The sequence below is a fragment of the Mustela putorius genome, unplaced genomic scaffold (genome assembly GCF_011764305.1).
Source record: "Mustela putorius furo isolate JIRA1106 unplaced genomic scaffold, ASM1176430v1.1 tig00003858_pilon_pilon_pilon, whole genome shotgun sequence".
Lineage (NCBI taxonomy): Eukaryota > Metazoa > Chordata > Mammalia > Carnivora > Mustelidae > Mustela > Mustela putorius.
The window spans coordinates 2,455,642-2,476,188 of record NW_025422010.1 but is presented as its reverse complement, the minus strand read 5'-3'; the positions used below and the strand labels follow the sequence as shown (position 1 = coordinate 2,476,188).

General features: G+C 45.6%; 1 protein-coding gene across 4 annotated transcripts; it reads right to left on the bottom strand.

Moving 5' to 3' along the window:
- Positions 1-1,502: 1,502 nt before the first annotated feature.
- On the bottom strand, positions 1,503-18,390 carry LOC106004832 (endogenous retrovirus group K member 9 Gag polyprotein). Of its 4 annotated transcripts, none has more exons than XM_045065247.1 (3): positions 13,454-18,390; positions 11,081-11,251; positions 1,503-6,330 (listed from the first exon to the last, which is right to left on the bottom strand). In XM_045065247.1, the coding sequence occupies exon 1, from the start codon at positions 17,765-17,767 to the stop codon at positions 16,253-16,255; it is 1,515 nt and encodes a 504-aa protein (XP_044921182.1). In that variant the 5' UTR covers positions 17,768-18,390; the 3' UTR covers positions 1,503-6,330; positions 11,081-11,251; positions 13,454-16,252. The 4 variants fall into 4 exon arrangements, with proteins under 4 accessions (XP_044921182.1, XP_044921180.1, XP_044921181.1 ...); XM_045065245.1 differs by having other exon boundaries at positions 1,503-11,251; positions 13,454-13,518; positions 17,914-18,368; XM_045065246.1 differs by having other exon boundaries at positions 1,503-11,251.
- Between the last annotated feature and the right edge of the window lie 2,157 nt (positions 18,391-20,547).

The following is a 20,547-nucleotide window of genomic DNA, read 5'->3' as shown; positions in this document are numbered from 1 at the left end:
GCTCAATCCCAGGACCCTGGGATGAGGACCTGAGCGGAAGGCAGACGCTTAAGGACTGATCCACCCAGGCCCCTACTTGGTGGAATTTTTTTTACATAACAATGGTTTGGGTTTCCTTTCAGTACTTGGATAAACAGCTTTCTGAGCGGCTTCCCACACAGGAGTGTTGTGGGAAAGTATTTGCCTCCCCGCAATGGAAAGCAGAACATCCCATCACTCCGGTCTTCTGCAGAAAGCACTGCAAAGCGGCCTAGCGAGGAGACACCACTCCCCCTCAAAAATCTGTTTCCCTCACCAGAGCTTAGAATATGGTTTTATAGGGGCGCCTGGGTGCCTCAGTGGGTTAAAGCCTCTGCTTTCGGCTCAGGTCATGATCTCAGGGTCCTGGGCTGGAGCCCCACATATCGGGCTCTCTGCTCAGCACGGAGCCTGCTTCCCCGCCTCTGTCTGCCTCTCTGCCTACTTGTGATCTCTGTCAAATAAATAAATTAAAAATATATATATATCGTTTTATGAAAGTTGGGCTCACATACATATTGATGAAAAGGGCGGGGACATTTAGGACTATTCATGAGGAAGGATGGAGTATGCGCATTGAGCAAACCTGAGATTGAACATTGAAATGAGGCAAATGAGGCCCCTGACATTAGGTTCTCAACTTTGGACAAGGGAAGTGGCTCTGTACGTGCCCTCTACAGACTAGATGAATGCAGGTGTCAGGGAGGAAAACTTCCCTCTACCATCAGTGTCTTCTGGCTGGACTAAGAATTCAATTTACATAAGAGAGGTTAACAGGAGAAAAAGTTTTAAGTTCCTGGAAGCCCATTAATGAAACCCAAGGAAATGACTGAGGCAGGCAAGGTTTATACATTTTGGACAAAGAGACAATACATTTGTGAGGAATTTACAGGATAAAGGAAACAGGTATTAAGGGAGCTTTAACTAGTAAGGAGTTCTATGCAGAATTTAGGCTGACAGCTGATCACTTACAAGGTTTGTCCCTATCTCTGGTGATAAGGTTTTTTTAAAAGTAAGATTTTATTTATTGGACAGAAAAAGTGAGAGAGGGAACACAAGCAGGGGGAGGGCCAGAGGGAGGGAGAAGCAGGCTCCCTGCTGAGGTAGGAGCCCAATGTGGGGCTGGATCCCAGTACCCTGGGATCATGACCTGAGAAGGCAGAGGCCTAACCACTGAGCCACCCAGATGCCCAAAGAATGTCTCTTCTAGGGCGCCTGGGTGGCTCAGTGGGTTAAGCCTCTGCCTGCGGCTCGGGTCATGATCTCAGGGTCCTGGGATGGAGCCCTGCATTGGGCTCTCTGCTCAGTGGGGAGCCTAGCCTGCCGCCCCCCCCCCCCCCCCCGGCTGCGTGTGATCTGTCAAATAAATACATCTTAAAAAAAAAAAGTCTTTTCTTAGAATAGGGAGGGCCAACCTTCACATGGAAGATGTTATTTCCGGCTTTCAGGGGAACAGAGGAGAGTCTGAGTCTTTCTTGCACAGATTGTCTTTTAAATAACTTTTATTTAAAATGATAAATATTAACAAAATGGCACAATTTGGAGCAGCCTGCCCTTGGCCCCTACAGTTTCCCCTCTGAAATTTCCCTGGGGGTTTCACATACTAAAAGCTGAGCTGGCAGATTATCTTACCCAATGGGTCTCAGTTCTGGTAACAGGTCCGTGTCATTCACTTTCCCTTTAGGAGGTGGTGAAGCAGGTAGGTTGTCAAAAGTCAGGCCTGTTGCTTGAACAATCAGGGGATCACAAAGAGGTCCATCAATGAAATTGAAGAAAAATGGTGGCTAGTAACTACATCAAGTTGTAATCCCGTTTTTGAGTTCCTAGGCCGGACAGTCAAGATTACCAGAGGTCAGGCTCAAAGCATTTTTCAGAACAAGCGCAAGCAGTGCCCATCTGACAGGCTGTCCTGATTTGTCGCTGCAGTGTCTCTGGCGATCTTTGGAACAGCTCACAAAGCCACCAGGCATGACGACAGTCTGTGTGTGAGTTGCTTTGGTTGCTTCTCTGAAGTTTGCATCAGGCTGGTGATGTTTAGTTTGCAGGGCCTCGGGGGAAAAAATGCAGTTTTACTTCTTGTATGAGTCCAACAACTCAGAAGTTGGAAGAAAAAAAAAAGTTTGGAGGCATGTGTAGCCAGCCACTGGAGGAAACTAGAAGAAATCAGCATCTAGTTCAGCATATAATGAGCAGTATCAGAATTCAGTGTTTACATAGGGGTTTTACTGAAACATACTTTCTCCCTATCACCCTCTCAGCTTTTGCTGAAGATAAAACAATTGAAGACTAATTGGCTTGCAAAAAAAGTGTAGTTAAGAGAGAGCAAATCTTGGCTCGGTTACTGACATAAATGCAGCAAGAATAGCAGTTGACGATGCAGAATCTTTTATATCTGCTTTACTGGAATTTTCAGTAAGGAATCTCTAGGTTGAACTTTCAATAGCCTCTCAAGGCCAGGAGCCACGCCAGATGCTTGCCATCAGACTTCACCTGCAGTACCTACAGATTTGGGTTAACTCCTCTCTTCTCGAGGTTCCCAACATATTGAGGTTCCTGCACCTGCCAAGAAGTGACCTTCTTTACCCCCTGGTGAGGCTGCTGGAACTCTTTAAGAAGGTACCAGGCTGGTATTTCCAAGGGGCTTTTTACTGGCTCCCTGAAGTCAACCTCAGTTCCTTAAAGCTGCTTGGTCATACCGCAGACTATTCAGGTCTCTCTCAAACGTTACATTCCAGCAAAGCTTGGGTAAAAAACAAAACCCAATGTTTTTCTTTCCAATGATGTTTTTAAGAAGAACAGATTCTTACTGCACTTATGCAAGTAACTAACTTTAATTGCCATAAAAGAACAAATACTCTGAGAATTTCTGAATTCTGGAGGGTTCAGGTAGGGAGAAAAAGATACATGTTTTGTATTTGTTTACAAAGGAATATTTTATCAAACCGCTCTAAGCCGCCGCTTAAGAGAAAAAGTTTTTAAGTCAGGAAAAACAAAACATTAAAAAAAAATCAGCAATGTTTTCAGCAAAAATGTGATAAAATTGCAATTATCTTCCTCAGTTTTATTCAGTCTTAGGTTATTAATTCTTCTTTTTGGAGTAGTTCTGGAAACTCTTACTTCAGTTTAATGACATCAAGGTTATAAAGAATCCTGTACCCCAGAGTTCTTCCCATGAGTCTCAGAGAAGCACATTTGCAAAAAGCTTTTATGAAAGCATCTGAGTGAAACTGTAATTGTCTGTAAATGAAAACACTTAATGGCCATAGTCAAAGATCTGGTTAGAGTCCATTACAATGCAATTGGTAAGAAAATCTGCTTATTTCTGAGACATACAACATTTCAAGATAGTAACATGTTCAGACATATCAGATCCCCAGGAGTCTTACACAATTTTGAGAACACTTAAATAACGTATCTATATGAATAATCTAAGAGAGTTTAAGTGTCACTTATTTGAGTACTTCCCATGTAATTTAACATAGCAAGTAAGCCAAATTAGTTTCATTTTTACCGAATTTTTTTTAAGATTTTGTTTTAAAATTATCTCTACACCCAATGTGGGGCTCGAATTTATAATTACTAGATCAACAGTTTCAGGCTCTACCCATGGAGATAGGTAGGCTCCCCTCCACAGAATTCTGGAAATGTTCCCAGGGCCTTCTGAACATTTCATTTAGACTGTGGTCAAAAGACTTTTGTAATTTGATTCTGGGAAGTATGTCAAAAAGTATCTATCATTTGAACATTTCATTGATCAAAATCAATTTATCAAAAGGCAGAAATGTGTCACTGATTACAGGTCATTAGGTAACTATATTTATTGAACCAAGGTGGTCCTAGAAGATTTCAAAGTAAATACAGATGTTACACAGTTGTGAGCAAAACTTCGTTTTTTTTTTTTTAAGATTTTTAATTTATTTATCAGAGAGAGAGAGAGGGAGAGCGAGCGAGCACAGGCAGACAGAATGGCAGGCAGAGGCAGAGGGAGAAGCAGGCTCCCTGCCGAGCAAGGAGCCCGATGCGGGACTCGAATCCCAGGATGCTGGGATCATGACCCGAGCCCAAGGCAGCTGCTTAACCCACTGTGCCACCCAGGTGTCCCCCAAACTTCCGCTCTTGTGTTAAGACTCAGTTTTTTTGATAATCAAGAATCTGATGAGAAAACACAGAATCTTTAGATTGTCCTTAATATAATCTTTAACAGATGTCATGGCCGAAGTGACAGTATGACCAGGGTCGAGAGGGCAAGAGGATGGTGAAACGAAGACGAGACGCAGAGAGATGACAGGAGGGGCCAAGTGGATGATGGCCAAGCAGTGCCAGTTTTATTCAAGGCTGTGAACATTATGTAACTAACAGAAACAATCGTAAGAAGGTATCTATTTTTAGCTGATTACTAAAGAACTTGCAACATACACATAAAACCCCTCAAGCTTCCCTATGACCTATTTTCCCAAGCACTAATAGCAGACCCTCTGAGTCAGTGGTCTCTGTCTTCAGGTAACTCCTTAACCAGGTGCACTAACTTCAAAGTGGCTCAAGACATAGTTTACAATCTTACAATGGTGTAGTTTATAGCCCGTGCAAGGATAGCACAATCCCACAATGATTAATGACCAGGCCTGTTTTGCCCATTCCAGGTAAGCACATGCAGGCAACCGCATCAGTGAGTCTTAGGATCCACATAGCTCAGGCCCTTTCTCAAGCGCTACTCAACTTTTCCACCCACAGGGCTATCAGCCCCTGGGCTTCCGGGAGGCGCGAGTCGGGGCCTGGTTTGGTCTCTTGACTCTAGCCCAGTCCATGGCTGCCTACATTCTACCCCCCCCTTTTTTAAAAAGATTTTATTTATTTGACAGAGATCAGAAGCAGGCAGAGGCAGGCAGAGAGAGGGAGGAGGAAGGGCAAACTGATAACCATAATTAGCATACCAAGGTCCTCTACTTCCACAGGTAATAACCTATATGGAGGTTGCATAGTTACAAACACTATTATGGGACCTGTGCCTGACGAAGACAGGGACACAGGTGGACAATTTGTTAACACGTAATGGTCACAATGGATATTATACAATAGATGCCCCCTTGGAGAGATAAGAACTATTGATCCCGAACCCACTACCAGTAAAAAAGGTCTAGGAACACAGGCCCGCAAGGTCAGATTGAAGTCTTTCGTGGCAGTATAACCACCCCTAGCTATTTGTACTCCGATTGGTCCCAGGGCAGTGACCAGCTTCCAAAGTTCTACATGAAACATCCCTCCCGCTATAGAGAATATTCCACCAGGAATGGTCACATCATGCATCGGCAGGCGGGGGCGGGGGGTGGTAAGCAATATATTGCAGAGGTTTTTCTCTAGCCACTTTTAAAAAAGATTTTTTTTTAAGATTTTATTTTACAGACAGAGATCACAGGTAGGCCGAAAGCAGGCAGAGAGAGAGGGAGGGGGAAGCAGGCTCCCGGCCGAGCGGAGAGCCTGACGTGGGGCTCCATCCCAGGACCCTGGGATCATGACCTGAGCCAAAGGCAGAGGCTTTAACCCACTGAGCCACCCAGGCGCCCCTTCTCTAGCCACTCTTGACCAGTTGGTGACGGAGAAATCAGGGATGCCGTGAGGAAAGATGATCAACGGCTTCTCCTGGAGGCCTTCTGTCCAAATGGGACCTGGAATAGTCTAGTTTAATTTGGGGGGACAAATAGGGTACCCAGGAGGACACATGCCTCTTTGGGGAGCCCTAGGAGTCTTGTCACTAGTGATCTCATAGAGAGTCCATCTTTCAAGCCGTATCTCAGAATTAGATCAAGCAACTCCACTTCTTGCATATCCTAACTAACTATATGGGGGTCTTGATTGGACCACCATGCTTCCATTGATAAGGTCATGGCCAGGGGAAGGTAACTGGAAACATACAGGTACCTGAGCTGCTAAACTAGTCCAATTAATGTAACATTCTGCACTTTCCATGCCATGAGCTGCTTCCCCCAAAATATTCTGTAGCATTAATGTGTACTCGGGGGCTTGGATCATCCCAAGTAACAGGCCTTATAATGGGTGGATCAGGCAATTATGCCCAATAGGCTGTGGCCTTGCTATGGGGGAGGCCAACCATATCTAATAATGTTAATAATATAGTGATCAATGCTTCATTGGGTTGGGTCTGATTCACTATGTCTAGGGCCCGATTCAGGAGATCTCTGACTGTAAGGGGGGAGACATCTTTTTCTTCTCTGTCTGTTCTGGCCGTCCATCCTCTGTTGGAGACACGAGGATTCCGCACCACCTTTCTGGAAGCCAGCACGGGGTATCCTCATCCTGAGAAAAACACAAACAAAACTGCCTCCTTTGTGGAGGACAGGATCAGGACCCTTCCAAGTGCCCATCATGGGGGTCTTTCCACCTAGCATAAGGAAGGGGAGAAAAAAGTCTGGATGCCGAAAGAGTTCAGCTGCTGTGCGACCTATATCGTCGACATTCAAAAAATTTAAAACATAAAGAGTTAAAGTTAAATGCATATGAGGAGAATATTTCACTGTTCCCTGTAGTGTCTCCCCCTCTTTTAATTTTTTGAGATACGATTTAAGGATTCCATTAGTCCTTTTGACAATGGCTTGTCCTTGAGAATTATAGGGGATGTCCATTAAATGTTTAATCTGAAAGGTTTGGCAAAATTTTTGAAAGGCTTTTGAATTGTATGCAGAGCCATTGTCTGTTTTGATGGCTTTTGGAGTTCCCATTTGGGATAAGGCGGAAAAGAGGTGATTTTGTACATCTACAAGCTTCTCCTGTGTGTGCAGTAGCATGTACAAATCCTGAAAAGGTGTCAATAGAGACATGTATATATTTTAAAGGGCCAAAAGTAGGGAATAGTGTCACATCCATTTGCCGTAAGTGATCAGGCATAAACCCTCTAGGATTTACCAAATATGTAGGTAATGAAAAATGAACTGGACAGGCAGGACAGCTTTTGACTATTTGACAAGCCTCTTCTCTGGTTATACTGAACTGTCGGCATAGGGCTGATGCATTTTGGTAAAATTTAGTGGGACTTCGTATAGCCAGTTGTTTATTAGTGACATCAATTACATATGCATGAGTGATCATATCTATAAGATCACTGCCTCTGGATAAAGGACCTGGCAGTTTAAGATTGGAGCTTGTCTCAATCTCAGAAGTTGCTGAATGCTAGAAAACAAATGACACAACTTTTCATCATTGGTAAGCACATAAGCCTGTGGCAAAGATGGGACTGCTCGCGCCACATAATGGCTGTCTGTGTATAGGTTACATGGTTCAGAATATATCTGCAAGGCTAACTGGACAGCTTTCAGTTCAGCACTTTGTACGGATTTAGGGGGGGTAGTATCCTTGATAAGAAGCCTCTGCATATGGGGACTCTTTATAAATTCCTACATGCCCAGTTTGGTCTGCATCTACAAATATAGTAATAGCATTAGCTAAGGGTTTGTTAACCACAATTGCTAAACTGAAAACAGAGGTAGTGGAGAAAAATTGTAGAAAGTTTGTCTGCTGGCCAATGATATTTGAGTTGTCCTGGAAAACAAGACAGAGCTATTTGCCAATTCAGATTTGTGTAAAGCAGGGCCTGTTCTTTATCAGCAGTTAACACGGGCAACAGGATATAATCAGGTTCTTGGTCAATCATGTGAATAATTCGTTGTCGGCCTCTTAAAATTACTTGAGCTAGCAGTTCAGTATAGTCATTAATGACCTGCAACTGGTGTAAGGCCAGATGTATCCACTCTAAAGGCCCCTGAGCCTGCCATGTAACAGCAGCTGGCAATTGTGAAGGCCTTAGCAAGATCAAGTAAACAGGCTGCTCAGGGTCATACTGATTTACATGGGCTTGGGATAGTTTGTCATCAAAAAGTCGTAAAGCTTTTTGAGCTTTTTCAGATAGGGTACAAGTAGAAGAGGGTGCACTGTCTCCTTTAAGGGTGTCAAATACAGGTTTTTAAATCATCAGCAGTAATATATAAGAAGGGTCTTATCCAATTAATATCTCCCGTAAGTTTTTGGTAATTAGTTAATGTCCCAAGGAACTGAGTTCTAATTGTAATCTTTTGAGGCCAAATCTCTTTATTTTCAATGATGAAGCCCAAATATTCAAAAGGCTCCATTTTTTTGCACCTTTTCTGGAGTGATAACTAAGTTCCACTGTTGCAATTTAAGAATCAAATCTTGAAAGGCCTCTTGTAATAGGCTCTCAGTTTCTGCTGCAAGAAGGTGGTCACCCATATAATGAATGCAATATATTGTAGGTTCGAATCGAGCACGGAACGGAGCAAGGGCCTTTGCCACACAGTCTTGGCACAAGGTGGTGCTATTAGCCATGGTACCTCTTAGCCGGTTCCTTGTGATTAATGCTAGGAACAGAGAAAGCAAATCTTTCACAATCCTGCGGGGCTAATGGGATGGTGAAAAAGCAATCTTGTAAGTCTACAGTAATAAGCTTGTATTGTAAAGGTACGGCGGAGGGTGTGGGAAGCCCAGGTTGGGACCCCCATGTCGGTCAGCACATCTCGGCCCCACAAGTTAAGATCTATATCCAGGACAAATGGTTGAAAAGTTCCTTGATGCCCTTCTGCCATAGACCAATTTAGAAACGAGGTGCTGAGTTGTGGGGAATGGGCTTGTCCTACTCCTCTGATTGGGACGGCTGAGTCTTTAAGAGGCCAGCGCCGTGGCCAAAGCTGTTTTGCAATAACTGAGGCATCAGCGCCCGTGTCAACGAGTCCCACAAAGGCACAGCCTTGTATAAGTCAAGTCATGTATGACTTGTCTGCAGGTATCAGTTGAGTCCAGGAAATATCAGTGGAGCCGAAACCACCATTCCCTCTATTGCCCTTTACAACGGGGTTGGTGGTGGTAGCTCTGGGGATTATAAACAGCTGGTCAATAGGTATCTTAGGCAATAAATGCAAAATCCCCCCTTTCAATGGTATCATAATTTTTATTTCTCCTGTATAATCTTCATCAATTACCCCTGGGTGTATTAACCCTTACATTGTCCAACTAGAACACCCTAAGAATAAAGCCCAGGTCCCTTTTAGCAGAGGTCCCCATATGCCTGTGGTTAAGGCCTTAGGGGGCTCTCCTGCTTCCAAGTATACCGGAGTATCTGGGACCAAATCTAGTCCTGCACTGGCGGGGGTACCGCGGAATAGCTTGTCGATGCCTGGGAGGTCCGCGGTACTGGCCCGAGAGCGGACATCTGAGGGATCATGGCTGCTATTGTTTGTTGGGGCTGCAGTGAGCCCCGCCTCCAGTTTCCCTGGATAATGTTCCCAAATTTGTCCTTTTGAGAGCGGCATTCATTTGCCCAATGATAACCTCTCTGGCATTTTGGGCATAATAAGGGAGGTTTTTTACTGATCTTTCCATTTTTTACCTGTCTGTCCATTAACTGAGGGCACTGAGCCTTGAAATGACCTACGTGGCCGCACTGAAAGCAGGTCTGTTTTTTATTATTACCCTTCTGCATCATTCGCTTTTGCATTTCCTGAGGGGAGATGCCCCTAAGGGCTGCGGCTAAAGTGATGCCCTGAATATAGGAAGAGCCTATCTCTGCACAAAGGCGAATATAATCCTCCAAAGTTCCTTTATTTTTCCTTGGGCGTATAGCCACCTGACAGAAAGAATTCGCATTTTCAAAAGCAAGATGTTTAACAATAATGGTTCTGGCCTCCCCATCATCCACGATGCGACCCACTTCCTTTAAGAGTCTGGCTACGAAATCCTGGTAATGTTCATCCGGTCCCTGACGGATTTTGGAAAGCTCCACAGTTCTAGTTCCGGAGGAGGGAAGTCTTTTCCAAGCCGTTAAGGCACATTGTCCAATTTGATTGTAAGCGATTTCAGGATAGTCTATTTGAGTACTGACCTCAGCATAGGCTTCCATTCCTATCAACATTTCATATGAGACCGGAATATTTGTTCTGTGGTTGTAAACCGCCATCTCATTTGCTCTCTCATAAAACTCAGTTTTCCAGAGTAGATAATCTCCACCGGACAGACAGGCCTTAGCTATGACTCTCCAATCATCTGGACAGAGAGCAACCTGACCAACACTGTCCAGTAAATAAAGAGTATATGGGGCGGTGGGGCCATATTGAGCAGTGGCTGTCTTAATTTCTTTTAAAATTTTAAAATTAAGATCTGCGTATCTCCGTTGCCCATTTTCATGTTGCATGATTGAATAACCGATCTGGGAATTGGGCTTTGCAGGGACAGAACCGTAGGTCTGTGTCTCTGTATGATTAACAGTGAATGTTTGAGTGCCACTTGATGTTGTTCCCAGCACAGGACGCAGTTTTCGAGAGGTGGGAATTTTACCATGTATGTCTTGCTGCGAAAAGGACCTTAGGCGAGCCGGGGCCGAAGAGGAAAAGATTACCTCTTTGTCATCATCCAAATACACATCATCTTCCTCAATTTCATAACCTCCAACCTTGATCAAGGGTGGTGTTGGAGGGACTCTAGGAGGAGCAGCATGTGGCTCACATTTTTTGTTGTTGCAAATGGAATGGCTTGGAGGAGGACGAGAGTTTGAAGTCTGTTCTATAAGCTCTGCCGATGGCAAAGGTAAATCAGCCATCAGATCCTCGATGTCCTCCGTTACTTTGGGCAAATCATGAACTTCAGGCCTATCTGGAGGTTCTTGGGAGGCTATCGAAATCAATTTGAAGGAGTGTTGAGGGTCTAATACCTCCCGAATATCTTCCCAAACCTGCATGGTGCTTGGAGGGCAGGCGGTGGGACCATGTATTTTGATTTGATTCTTAATTTCTTGTCCCACCTTTTGCCATGCATCTAGACTTACTGTTCCTTCTTTTGGAAACCAAGGGCATAATTCTGAAACTGTACAAAAAAACTGCTGCAAGGCCTTTTTAGATACCTTGGACCCTTTTTGCTTCATAAGGGCCTGCAACGCAGTCATAAAGACGACCTTTTCCATAGACTGCCACTGCCCCGTATTATTTTACTCCTGTTGTGGCCCTGAAAAGACCGGGCTCCTCTTACCTGAATATCGGCAACAACTTACCTAGACACGCACTTTCACTTGCATGTGCTCAGGTCCCTGTTCGGGTGCCACTTGTCGCGGCCCGCGCGACAACTCGACCAGACGAGACGCAGAGAGAGGAGGACAGGAGGGGCCAAGTGGATGATGGCCAAGCAGTGCCAGTTTTATTCAAGGCTGTGAGGCATTATATAACTAACAGAAACAATCATAAGGAGGTATCTATTTTTAGCTGATTACTAAAGAACTTACAACATACACATAAAACCCCTCAAGCTTCCCTATGACCTATTTTCCCAAGCACTAATAGCAGACCCTCTGAGTCAGTGGTCTCTGTCTTCAGGTAACTCCTTAACCAGATGCACTAACTTCAAAGTGGCTCAAGACATAGTTTACAAACGGGCGCCTGGGTGGCTCAGTGGGTTAAGCCGCTGCCTTCGGCTCAGGTCATGATCTCAGGGTCCTGGGATCGAGTCCCGCATCGGGCTCTCTGCTCAGCAGGGAGCCTGCTTCCTCCCCTCTCTCTCTCTCTGCCTGCCTCTCTGCCTACTTGTGATCTCTCTCTGTCAAATAAATAAATAAAATATTTAAAAAAAAAAAAAAAAAAAAAAGACATAGTTTACAATCTTACAATGGTGTAGTTTATAGCCCGTGCAAGGACAGCACAATCCCACAATGATTAATGACCAGGCCTGTTTTGCCCATTCCAGGTAAGCACATGCAGGCAACCGCAGCAGCGAGTCTTAGGATCCACATAGCTCAGGCCCTTTCTCAAGCGCTACTCAACTTTAAACTTTAAAGCACATTCAAAGGACTCATCTAACTAACAACGGGCACTTTCTGGAAGAGAAAGGAGCGATCAAGAAAAAGGGAAGCAGCTGGTTTTCCTTCCACCCTGAGCTGACCGGGTGTTCCCAGGTGCTCGGCTTCCCTGAAGCAGGCGGTGTTCTTCCCTGGGTGGGCCGGGCGTTCCAGGCTGCCCCTTCGGGCAGCCTTCTGCCCTGAGTGAGCCGGGCATCCCCAGCTGCCCAGCTCCAGGGTCTTACATCGTCCTTCTCCCCAAAGACCTGTTGTCAGTATATGTATTTCTTAAGGCCATATCTAAATGTGCTTGGTAACTCGTAAAATCCTCCAGGGATTACAGTTTTAAGTAACAAATTGTTCCAAGGGGCAGCAGCACATTGGTTTCTATTAGTCTCTGGATACTGGCTTTTGGGAGATCATTTGTAGGAGGGCGTAAGAGAAATTTTTTTGGTTTACTTTGTGTAAGGAGGGGTGTCATTCTTCCAGGGACCATGGGACCTGCCTAATGGCCACCGTGTAATCAATCCTGGGCCAGAAGAGCCAGCCAGTCAAGGTCTCTGTGAGTGCCACTGTGAAGAGCCATTAATTTTTATTTTAAAAATTTCCTAATAAGGGCCGCCTGGGTGGCTCAGTTGGTTAAGCAGCTGCCTTTGGCTCAGGTCATGATCCCAGCGTCCTGGGATCGAGTCCCACATTGGGCTCCTTTCCCCGCAGGGAGCCTGCCTCTCCCTCTGACTCTGCCTGCCACTCTGCCTGTGCTAGCGCTCGCTCTCTCTCTGACAAATAAAAAATAAAATCTTAAAAAAAAAGAATTTCCTAATAAAGTTTCTTTAGCCATTAAAAAAAAAAAAAAAGATTCGACTGTGGGGATGCCTGGCCAGCTCAGTTGGTGGAGAGTGCAACTCCTGGTCTCAGGGTTGTGGAGTGTAAAAAGCCCCACACTAGGTGTAGAGATGACTGGAAAAAAAAAAAAAGTCTTTAAAAATAGGTAAATAAAAATTCCTTTCTAAATTTCGTAGATCTTCTGAACGTGAAAGGCTCTATCACTTAAAAGGATGTGGTGCTGTTCAAGGGCTACAAATCCTTCGCTCTGTGTGTGTGTGTGTGTGTGTGTGTGTGTGTAGGATACTTCTGTTAAGGGTTACTGCCCAGAAATGCCTGAAGCTGGCAAAGCCTAACTATAGCAGAGAGAGCTGTTCCATGCAACCCAAGGGAATTTCAAGAAAGAGCGGTCTGCATACTTCAAATCCAGAGATTAGGGGAGTGCTGTCTGCAAATCTTGTAGGGAAAGGAAGTTAAACAGGCAAATGGGGCTAGATTTTAAGGGGAATTTTCACTGGATGTGGGGACTGATTTGCCAATCTAATTTTTGTTCTTTTACCTTGTCAATGGAGTCTCTAGTGGCATGGAGAACAAAGGCAGAAGAAATGTGGAAAGAATTAAACTTCCCTACAACTTCCCTCCTCTTCACAAGTACTTAAGACAGGTGGAATAGTCTTCCACCAGGAACTCAACTGCCTCAATATTGGCCAAAGGCAACCTGTAAGTCTTCATAAATGTATGAAAATCCCTTCAGAAACTTCCCCAAGATACCTGTTGGCAATCACCCTCCAAGCAAAAGGGGCACTGGTACATTCTTATCTGAAGGGTCTCGCTGACTGGGAAACACAGGCAGAAAAAAAATTATTAAATTTCCTTATCCACTGACAAACCCTTAAAACAGGCAGAGTGATATTACTCTAGAGACTCAACTACCCCCACTTTAAGGCTTTGCTAAGTCAAAGGGCAATCCTAGTCTGAGTGACCCTTACCCCCAGGATCCTGTAAAGTCCACTTTAACAATTCTTTTGGAGGGGCACCTGGGTGGCTCAGTGGGTTAAAGCCTCTGCCTTGGGCTCAGGTCATGATCTCAGGGGTCCTGAGACAGAGGCCCGATATGCATGCATCGGGCTCTCTCTGCTCAGCAGTGAGCCTGCTTCTCCCCCTTTCTCTTCCTGCCTCTCTGCCTACTTGTGATCTGTCAAGTAAACCTTTAGAGAAAAAAAAGGTTCCTTTGGAAAACACTCTCTCTAAATCCTCCATCCCCCAACTCCCTCCCAACTTGCAAGCATATAATGATCACTCCTCACTGTCCAGGGGCAGCAGCTCTTTCTGCTCACAGGTCCTGTCCCCATGCTTTACTAGACCACCTTTTGGCACCAAAGATGTCTCAAGAATTCTTTCTTGGTCTTTGGCTCCCGACCCTCACCCCACTGAACCTCACTTACATTCTAAGACTTCATCATCATGACTAAGGTATTACTAGACAGGAGTCAATGATTTTAACAGCAGCTAGCCTCCCTCTCTCAAGGTCCTGCAAACCTTGCTCCCGAATTCCTTAGAGACAACCCCTCCCAACTTAGATCAGCACTCAATGACCCCAGTGCAGCTTTTCCTGCCCAGGGGTCCTGTCCCCATGCTTTAATAAAACCACCCTTTTTTTACACTGAAGATGTGTCCAGAATTCTTTTGACTGTTGGCTCTCAGACCCCATCGCATCGCATCACCGAAGGTTAGCTGTTACCAATTCAGAACTCTCCGTAAAGAATGTTTAAGCATATCTATTTACAGGGTGCCTGGGTGGATCAGTGGGTTTAAAGCCTCTGCCTTCAGCTCGGGTCATGATCCCAGGTCCTGGGATCGAGCCCCGATGTGGGCTCTCTGCTCTTCGAGAGGAGCCTGCTTTCTCCTCTCTCTCTGCCTGCCTCTCTGCCTACTTGTGATCTTGGTCTGTCAAATAAGTAAATAAAATCTTTAGAAACAAAACAAAAAAGAGTACCTATTTACTTAAATACAGCCAATTTAAAGGATCTATCATCTGGCTATTGGTGGATAGGATCTTATTAATTTCAGTAGTGATTCAAACCGGTAAGCTTTTTAATGGCTTAACTAGGAACCTAAGCAGCTTCCAGGGAAGACACAGATGACACACAGTCCCCATGACCCAAGATTATTCCCCCAAAATAATCTAAGAAAGCAAAGACCTCCTTTGCATAGGTGGTAAGGACGTCTCTGGTCTCCTACAAAATTGAGATGCCTCCAGTTACAGACCCACTGATCTGTGACACCAGGCAGGCACTAACTGGAATGGGACTTTTCCAGCACTGACCCTTTAGAGAACAAAATGCCCCTTATTAAGCTGGGACTTCTTATGAAACTTTCCCGAGGTGTCACAGCTGGACTGAGTGTGCTTTTTGTTAATGGTGTCCAAGATCCCCAGCCTATCTGGGGTACTCTACCTGGGTACCCAAGGCACATCCCAGTAACTGCACTGTCTGGATGTTGGAAACCAGAGAGATAATGTTCTCACTGGTCACCAAGGCAAGCTCTTAGGGCACAGAACATGACAAAAGGAAAAACTGCATCTGGCTTTTATACAGGGACTCATCACAGCAGTTTGTCCAAACATGCTGGTCTGGTGAGAACCAGAAACTGAAAAAATGAGACTTCTGGGATCTGCCCTATATGCCTGCCCTATGCTCATTCCTTTTTATGAACAAAGAACAAAGACGACACACACCAATGAAGACTATCTCTGGGAGAAAATAATCAGCAAACAGAGGGTGCTGCCAAATTTTTCCCATGAGTTGCAAAGCCCAAGGAGCTAATCCCTAGTATTTTCTCTTGCTAATTGAAATTTATAGAGTACAAAAGACTCTTGTTCCATTAGACTCTGCAGAGATTCCAGAAAGCTCACACCATGTGTTTAAAAAAAAAAAAAAAATCCTACCTTCTGCTAGCTCTATTATCAGATGTCCCAGGATCTCAGTGGTGGCAGAGTCTGGGACCAGCTTTGGCCCAGCAAAATATCCTACCCACTATGCCAGCTACTGGGAGGGAAAATTCTTCCTCTGCCCTCAAGTTCTTCCCGCTGGACAAAGAATTCAATTTACAAGAGACAGGAAAGGAGGAAAAAACCCAAACCTTTGTTATAAAGCCCAATAAGGAAATTGGGAAATTGACCAAAAAATGACACAGGCAGGGAGTTTTTACGCATTTTAGGGGGGAAAAAAAACGCCGTAAGTTTGTGAGGAATATACAGGGTAAGGAAAAAAATACATGCGGGGCTTGATCCCAGAATCCTGAGATCATGACTGGAGCCCAAGGTAGGTAAATTAACCCACTAAGCCACGCGGACCACGCAAATGCCCCTGGTATTGTCCTCCATAGGTAGCACTAGTTTACACCAATCTGTTAAGTGTCTTTTTCACCAAAAACGGTGACCCGGGGTTCCATGGGGAAATTTCAATGAAGGCTGTAGGGCTGTCAGGAGTCCCCGGGGCCCAGCTTTCCTGGAGAGTTCTTGGGCGGATGGGGAAGGACGACCAGAGGGCGGGGGCATCTGAAGTTTGGCTAATACCTATTCAGAGAGGGGCACTCCCTCTTCCAGTGTCCCTCTCGTTTGCAGTAGGCACACTGGTTCGGTCCTACGATTGGGTGGCCTCTGGATCCCGAATTTGCGGGCCTCGGGTTTCTTACTCTGGGACCGGCACCAGGCTGGTGTGCACCCTGGTGAAGGTCTGACAACACCTGCCTCAACACATCCGCCAGCAAGGCTGCCTCCTGCCGCATCCTGCGCTCTTTCTCTTTCTGCCGGACCTTGTCTCGGTTTCGGAAAACATCGAAAGCAATCTCAACCAACTGATTTGTGGGCATTCCTGAAGCCCCTCTCACGCTTTGCAATTTCCTGTAAATGTCAGGGGCAGCTTGCCTTATGAAGGTTTCATTGACCATGTGTACATTCTCTGGAGCTTCCGGATCTATATCCACATACTGCCGATAAGCCTTAAATATTCTTTCCCTGTACTCAAAGGGGTCCTCGTCAGGCTTCTGTCTAACCTGCAGAACTTTATTGAGGCTTCTTTGTTTAGGGACTCCATTCTTAAGACCACTCAGGATGCAGCTCCGGTAATGCTCCAGCCTGTTTCTATCCCACTCATCGTGGGGGTTCCATCGAGGGTCGGTGGTGGGGATAGCCAGGTCTCCAAGGGCTCTCACCAGATTATAAGGAGCTTCCTCGTGCATCTTATCGGCTTCAGCACGAGCCTGTTCTAGGATCAAGCTACGTTCCTCTGGTGTGAGGAAGAACTTTAGGAGGGTCTGAATATCTGCCCATGTTGGATTATGGATAGCAAAAATAGAGGCAAAAAAATTCTTCATTCCAATAGGGTCATCTAAGTAAGGAGGCATCTTGATTTTCCAACTCAGCAGGTCAGAGGTGGAAAACTGGGAACGCACGAAGATGAAACCGCTTAGCTGCTGGTTCCCATAACCCCCACCGATCAGCACCTCATTCAGGGGCGATCTTCCTGCCTGAATTTGGGTGGCCCTCTGGTCCAACGAGGTATCCTGGCAGGTTGGAGACCTATAGACCACTACAGGTCCTCCGGAATCTGGAGAAGGGGTTGGAGCTGGGGCCCGAGGTGCCGAACGTTGGGGGACAAGGTCCCCAGCAGTTCCAAGGGGAGGTGGCCCAGTGGTAGTCTTTAACTGCGTGGGTAATGAATTATCTTCCTTATTAGGAGAATCAAGGGAAGTTTCCTCCTTTTGGGGACTCTTTGGCACCCAAATCATGTATTTTATCTGAATTTCCTCATTCCAGTATAATAACATAAAAGATCGTACATAGCATATCTCAGACCATTTTTTCTCCCTTTTGCAAAATAACTCCAATTGCAAGATAGTATTGTAATTTAAGGAACCATTCTGAGGCCATTTTTCTCCCGAACCCAAGGAATACAGTGGCCAGACAGTATTACAGAAAAATATCATCTTTTTCTTAGTGATGAAGTCACCCGCGAACAATGCCCAATTCCTAAGGATGCAACCCAAGGGAGTATACTTTGGGACTGAATTCTTATTTCCCATTTTATCTCCGAATTATTTAAATTAACTCTCAGCAAGTCACACAGAGCCGCTCTCACACGGGTTTTCCAAGAAATCCAATTAGCCAAGAGACCCTCTGTGAGTGTAACCCCCCGGTTTTCCTTTCTAAGAAAGGGAAAACTCCTTACCCAAGGCCTCTCGGTTGAGGTCAAACACGGAGAAAATTACCGGCAGTCAGTCATCTGTACGTTCTCACTCTCCGAAAGGATGTCTTCAGAACCCCAAACAAGTTTCTCTCCCCGAAGTTAAAACCGGAAAGCAGCGAAGGCTCACTCTGCCGATCGGAGGGAGTTCGGAATCCAGACCCCCGACTGGGGGCTAAGGTAACGCAGTTGGATTCAGAGTCCCTTCGCGGTTGCGGAATTTGTTACCGGGCTGAAAAGTTTATTTGCTGGCGTGCAACGGAAAGTCGCACTCCACACCACCAGGCTTTTGCAGAAAAAAGGGTTGTTGTAAAGCTGCCAAGCACGAAAACAGGAAGCTGGCTCAAAAATCGGACTTCCCCTCTGGTTTGAGAACACGCTTCTTTAATCACAGGGGTTGGAAGTTACATATTGATGAAGAGGGCGGGGGAAACTGACTATTCAAGAGGAAGGAGGGAGCAAGCGCTTTGAACAAAGGTAGAGGCAACAGACCTTACACGTTTATGTTGGGTGGAGACTTGACATTAAAATGAGGCAAAGGGGGGGACGCCTGAGTGGCTCAGTAGGTTAAAGTCTCTGCCTTTGGCTCCCATTATGATCCCAGGGTCCTGGAATCGAGCCCCTGCATTGGGCTCCCTGCTCAGCGGGGAGCCTGCTTCACGGTCTCTCATCTCTCTTTCTTCCTACTTGTTACCTCTGTCAAATAAATAAATAAAATCTTAAAAAAAAGAAAATGAGGCCATCAGGTGGTCACGGTCACCTATAGGACAGGGAGATGGTTGTGCGGATCTTCCGGGGACGGGTGTAAACTGAATGGGGTCTTAGACCAGATGGGACTGTCTTGCTTGTTTATAGGCTGAACCTTATCTGAAAAGAAGCAGGGGCTGACCAGAGAGAAACAGGTCTTTGAAAAACAAGCTTTAAGTTTTCTGCTTGTCTCAGGGAAGCCTGGCTGTCTCAGTTGGTACTGTTGGCGGAAGACCAACAAGACCTGCAAGAGACCAAGTGACACTCAGAGAAGAGAACTCGGATTTATTTTACCCCAGCCGACCCAGCTGAGCTCGTGACCCAAGTTCTGGGCCCCCCTGGGGAATGTGGTTACAGGGCTTTTGTAGGGACTTCGGGAAGTCAGGTTCCAAGGCCAGTTCTGACTGCTGGTAGGTGGGTTTGAACTTGGGGAACTGGGGGAACTGGGGCTGCTTTGGTCAAGAACAGTAGTGCAGGGAGCCTGTGGTGGAAAGCCTGTTTACAGGAGCAGAAAGGGCTGGTTATGGTTATCTCTAACTTATAGTTAGTAACTTTGTGTCTTCTGGGTCCTCCTGGCCTAGGCTATCTCAAGACCTTGAACATTATTTTATTTCATTTTTTAAAAGATTTTACTTATTTGACAGAGAAAGAGAGCACAAGCAGGCTCCCCATTGAGCAGGGAGCCCAATATGGGACCGGATTCTGAGATGCCTAAATTATAACCATTACCGCTATTTCTGCTTCTGTACCTTCGCTTGCTAACCCATGAGGAGATGGAAAAATACCAGCAGACTTTCTATAGGCACTCTGTAACCACACATCCCCTGCCCAGAATTGAACCTGACAGAATGACTGCTCCCGGACCCCCCATCCGGCTCTGGGTGCAAGAGATAACAACCATCTGGCGCCCCGCAGCTTGACAGGAAGACCTCGGCCAATCCTGAGGTGACACATACCCTGGTGGCACCAACTAAGCAGTGTGAAGAATGACAGCCCTTTGACCTAACCAAAATCTGTTCCCAGCCTTTTCCCGCTCTGTAGCGTGCCAGTCAGATTATAGAGTTGCTTGCTGTTTGATTTTCCCGCGGTATGTGGTGATTTGTTACAAGATACTATGATGTATGCTAAGTCCCTGTCTCCCCCAAAATAGTGTATAAAAGGTGTTGTGATCCTGAGCTCGGGACCTCTTAGTGTCACCATCAACGAGTGCGTGGAGGTCCGGGTTCAAACTCGTAATAAACGACCCTTACTGTTTGGCTTTGACTCTGGACTCTGGTGGTCGTCTTTGGGGGGGGGTGTCGGAATTTGGGCACAACAATTCCAGGACCCTGGAATCATGACCTGAGCCACCCAGGCGCCAGAGCTGGGGTTTTTAAAGGGTGAAAATTCACAGGAAAGCATCTTGTGGTAGTTCAGTGAGGGATTAGATCAGCTGTAATATTTCTTTCCTGAATTGTTTTGCCCCTCCTGGCCTTGCCCTGTCTGGTTTTGGTGTGATAAGTGCCTGGGACTGCAAAACGTGTTGCCAGATTGCATCAGTCACTTTCTCAGTACAATAGTGGAAGGTATGCATCTTGTGACTGCTCCTAAGTGGCAAACAATGACTATTTTTTGCATACGCAGCCCATTATGTTAGTGACCTCAGGTAGAATAGCATCCCACACACTTTCTCAGTGGCAACTTCATGTTATTTCCTGAGGCCACTTTAAAGGTTTCTTTAAACGGTAACCAAGGAAAAATAAATAAAAAATAAACGGTAACTAAGGGCTACTTAACTCTGATCAGAGGCAGCTGGGAGCCACATATCTCATTGTGGGGCCTGCCAGGGGCTTGTATTCCTGGTTTTGATGGGGCAGAAATTTTTATACTTTT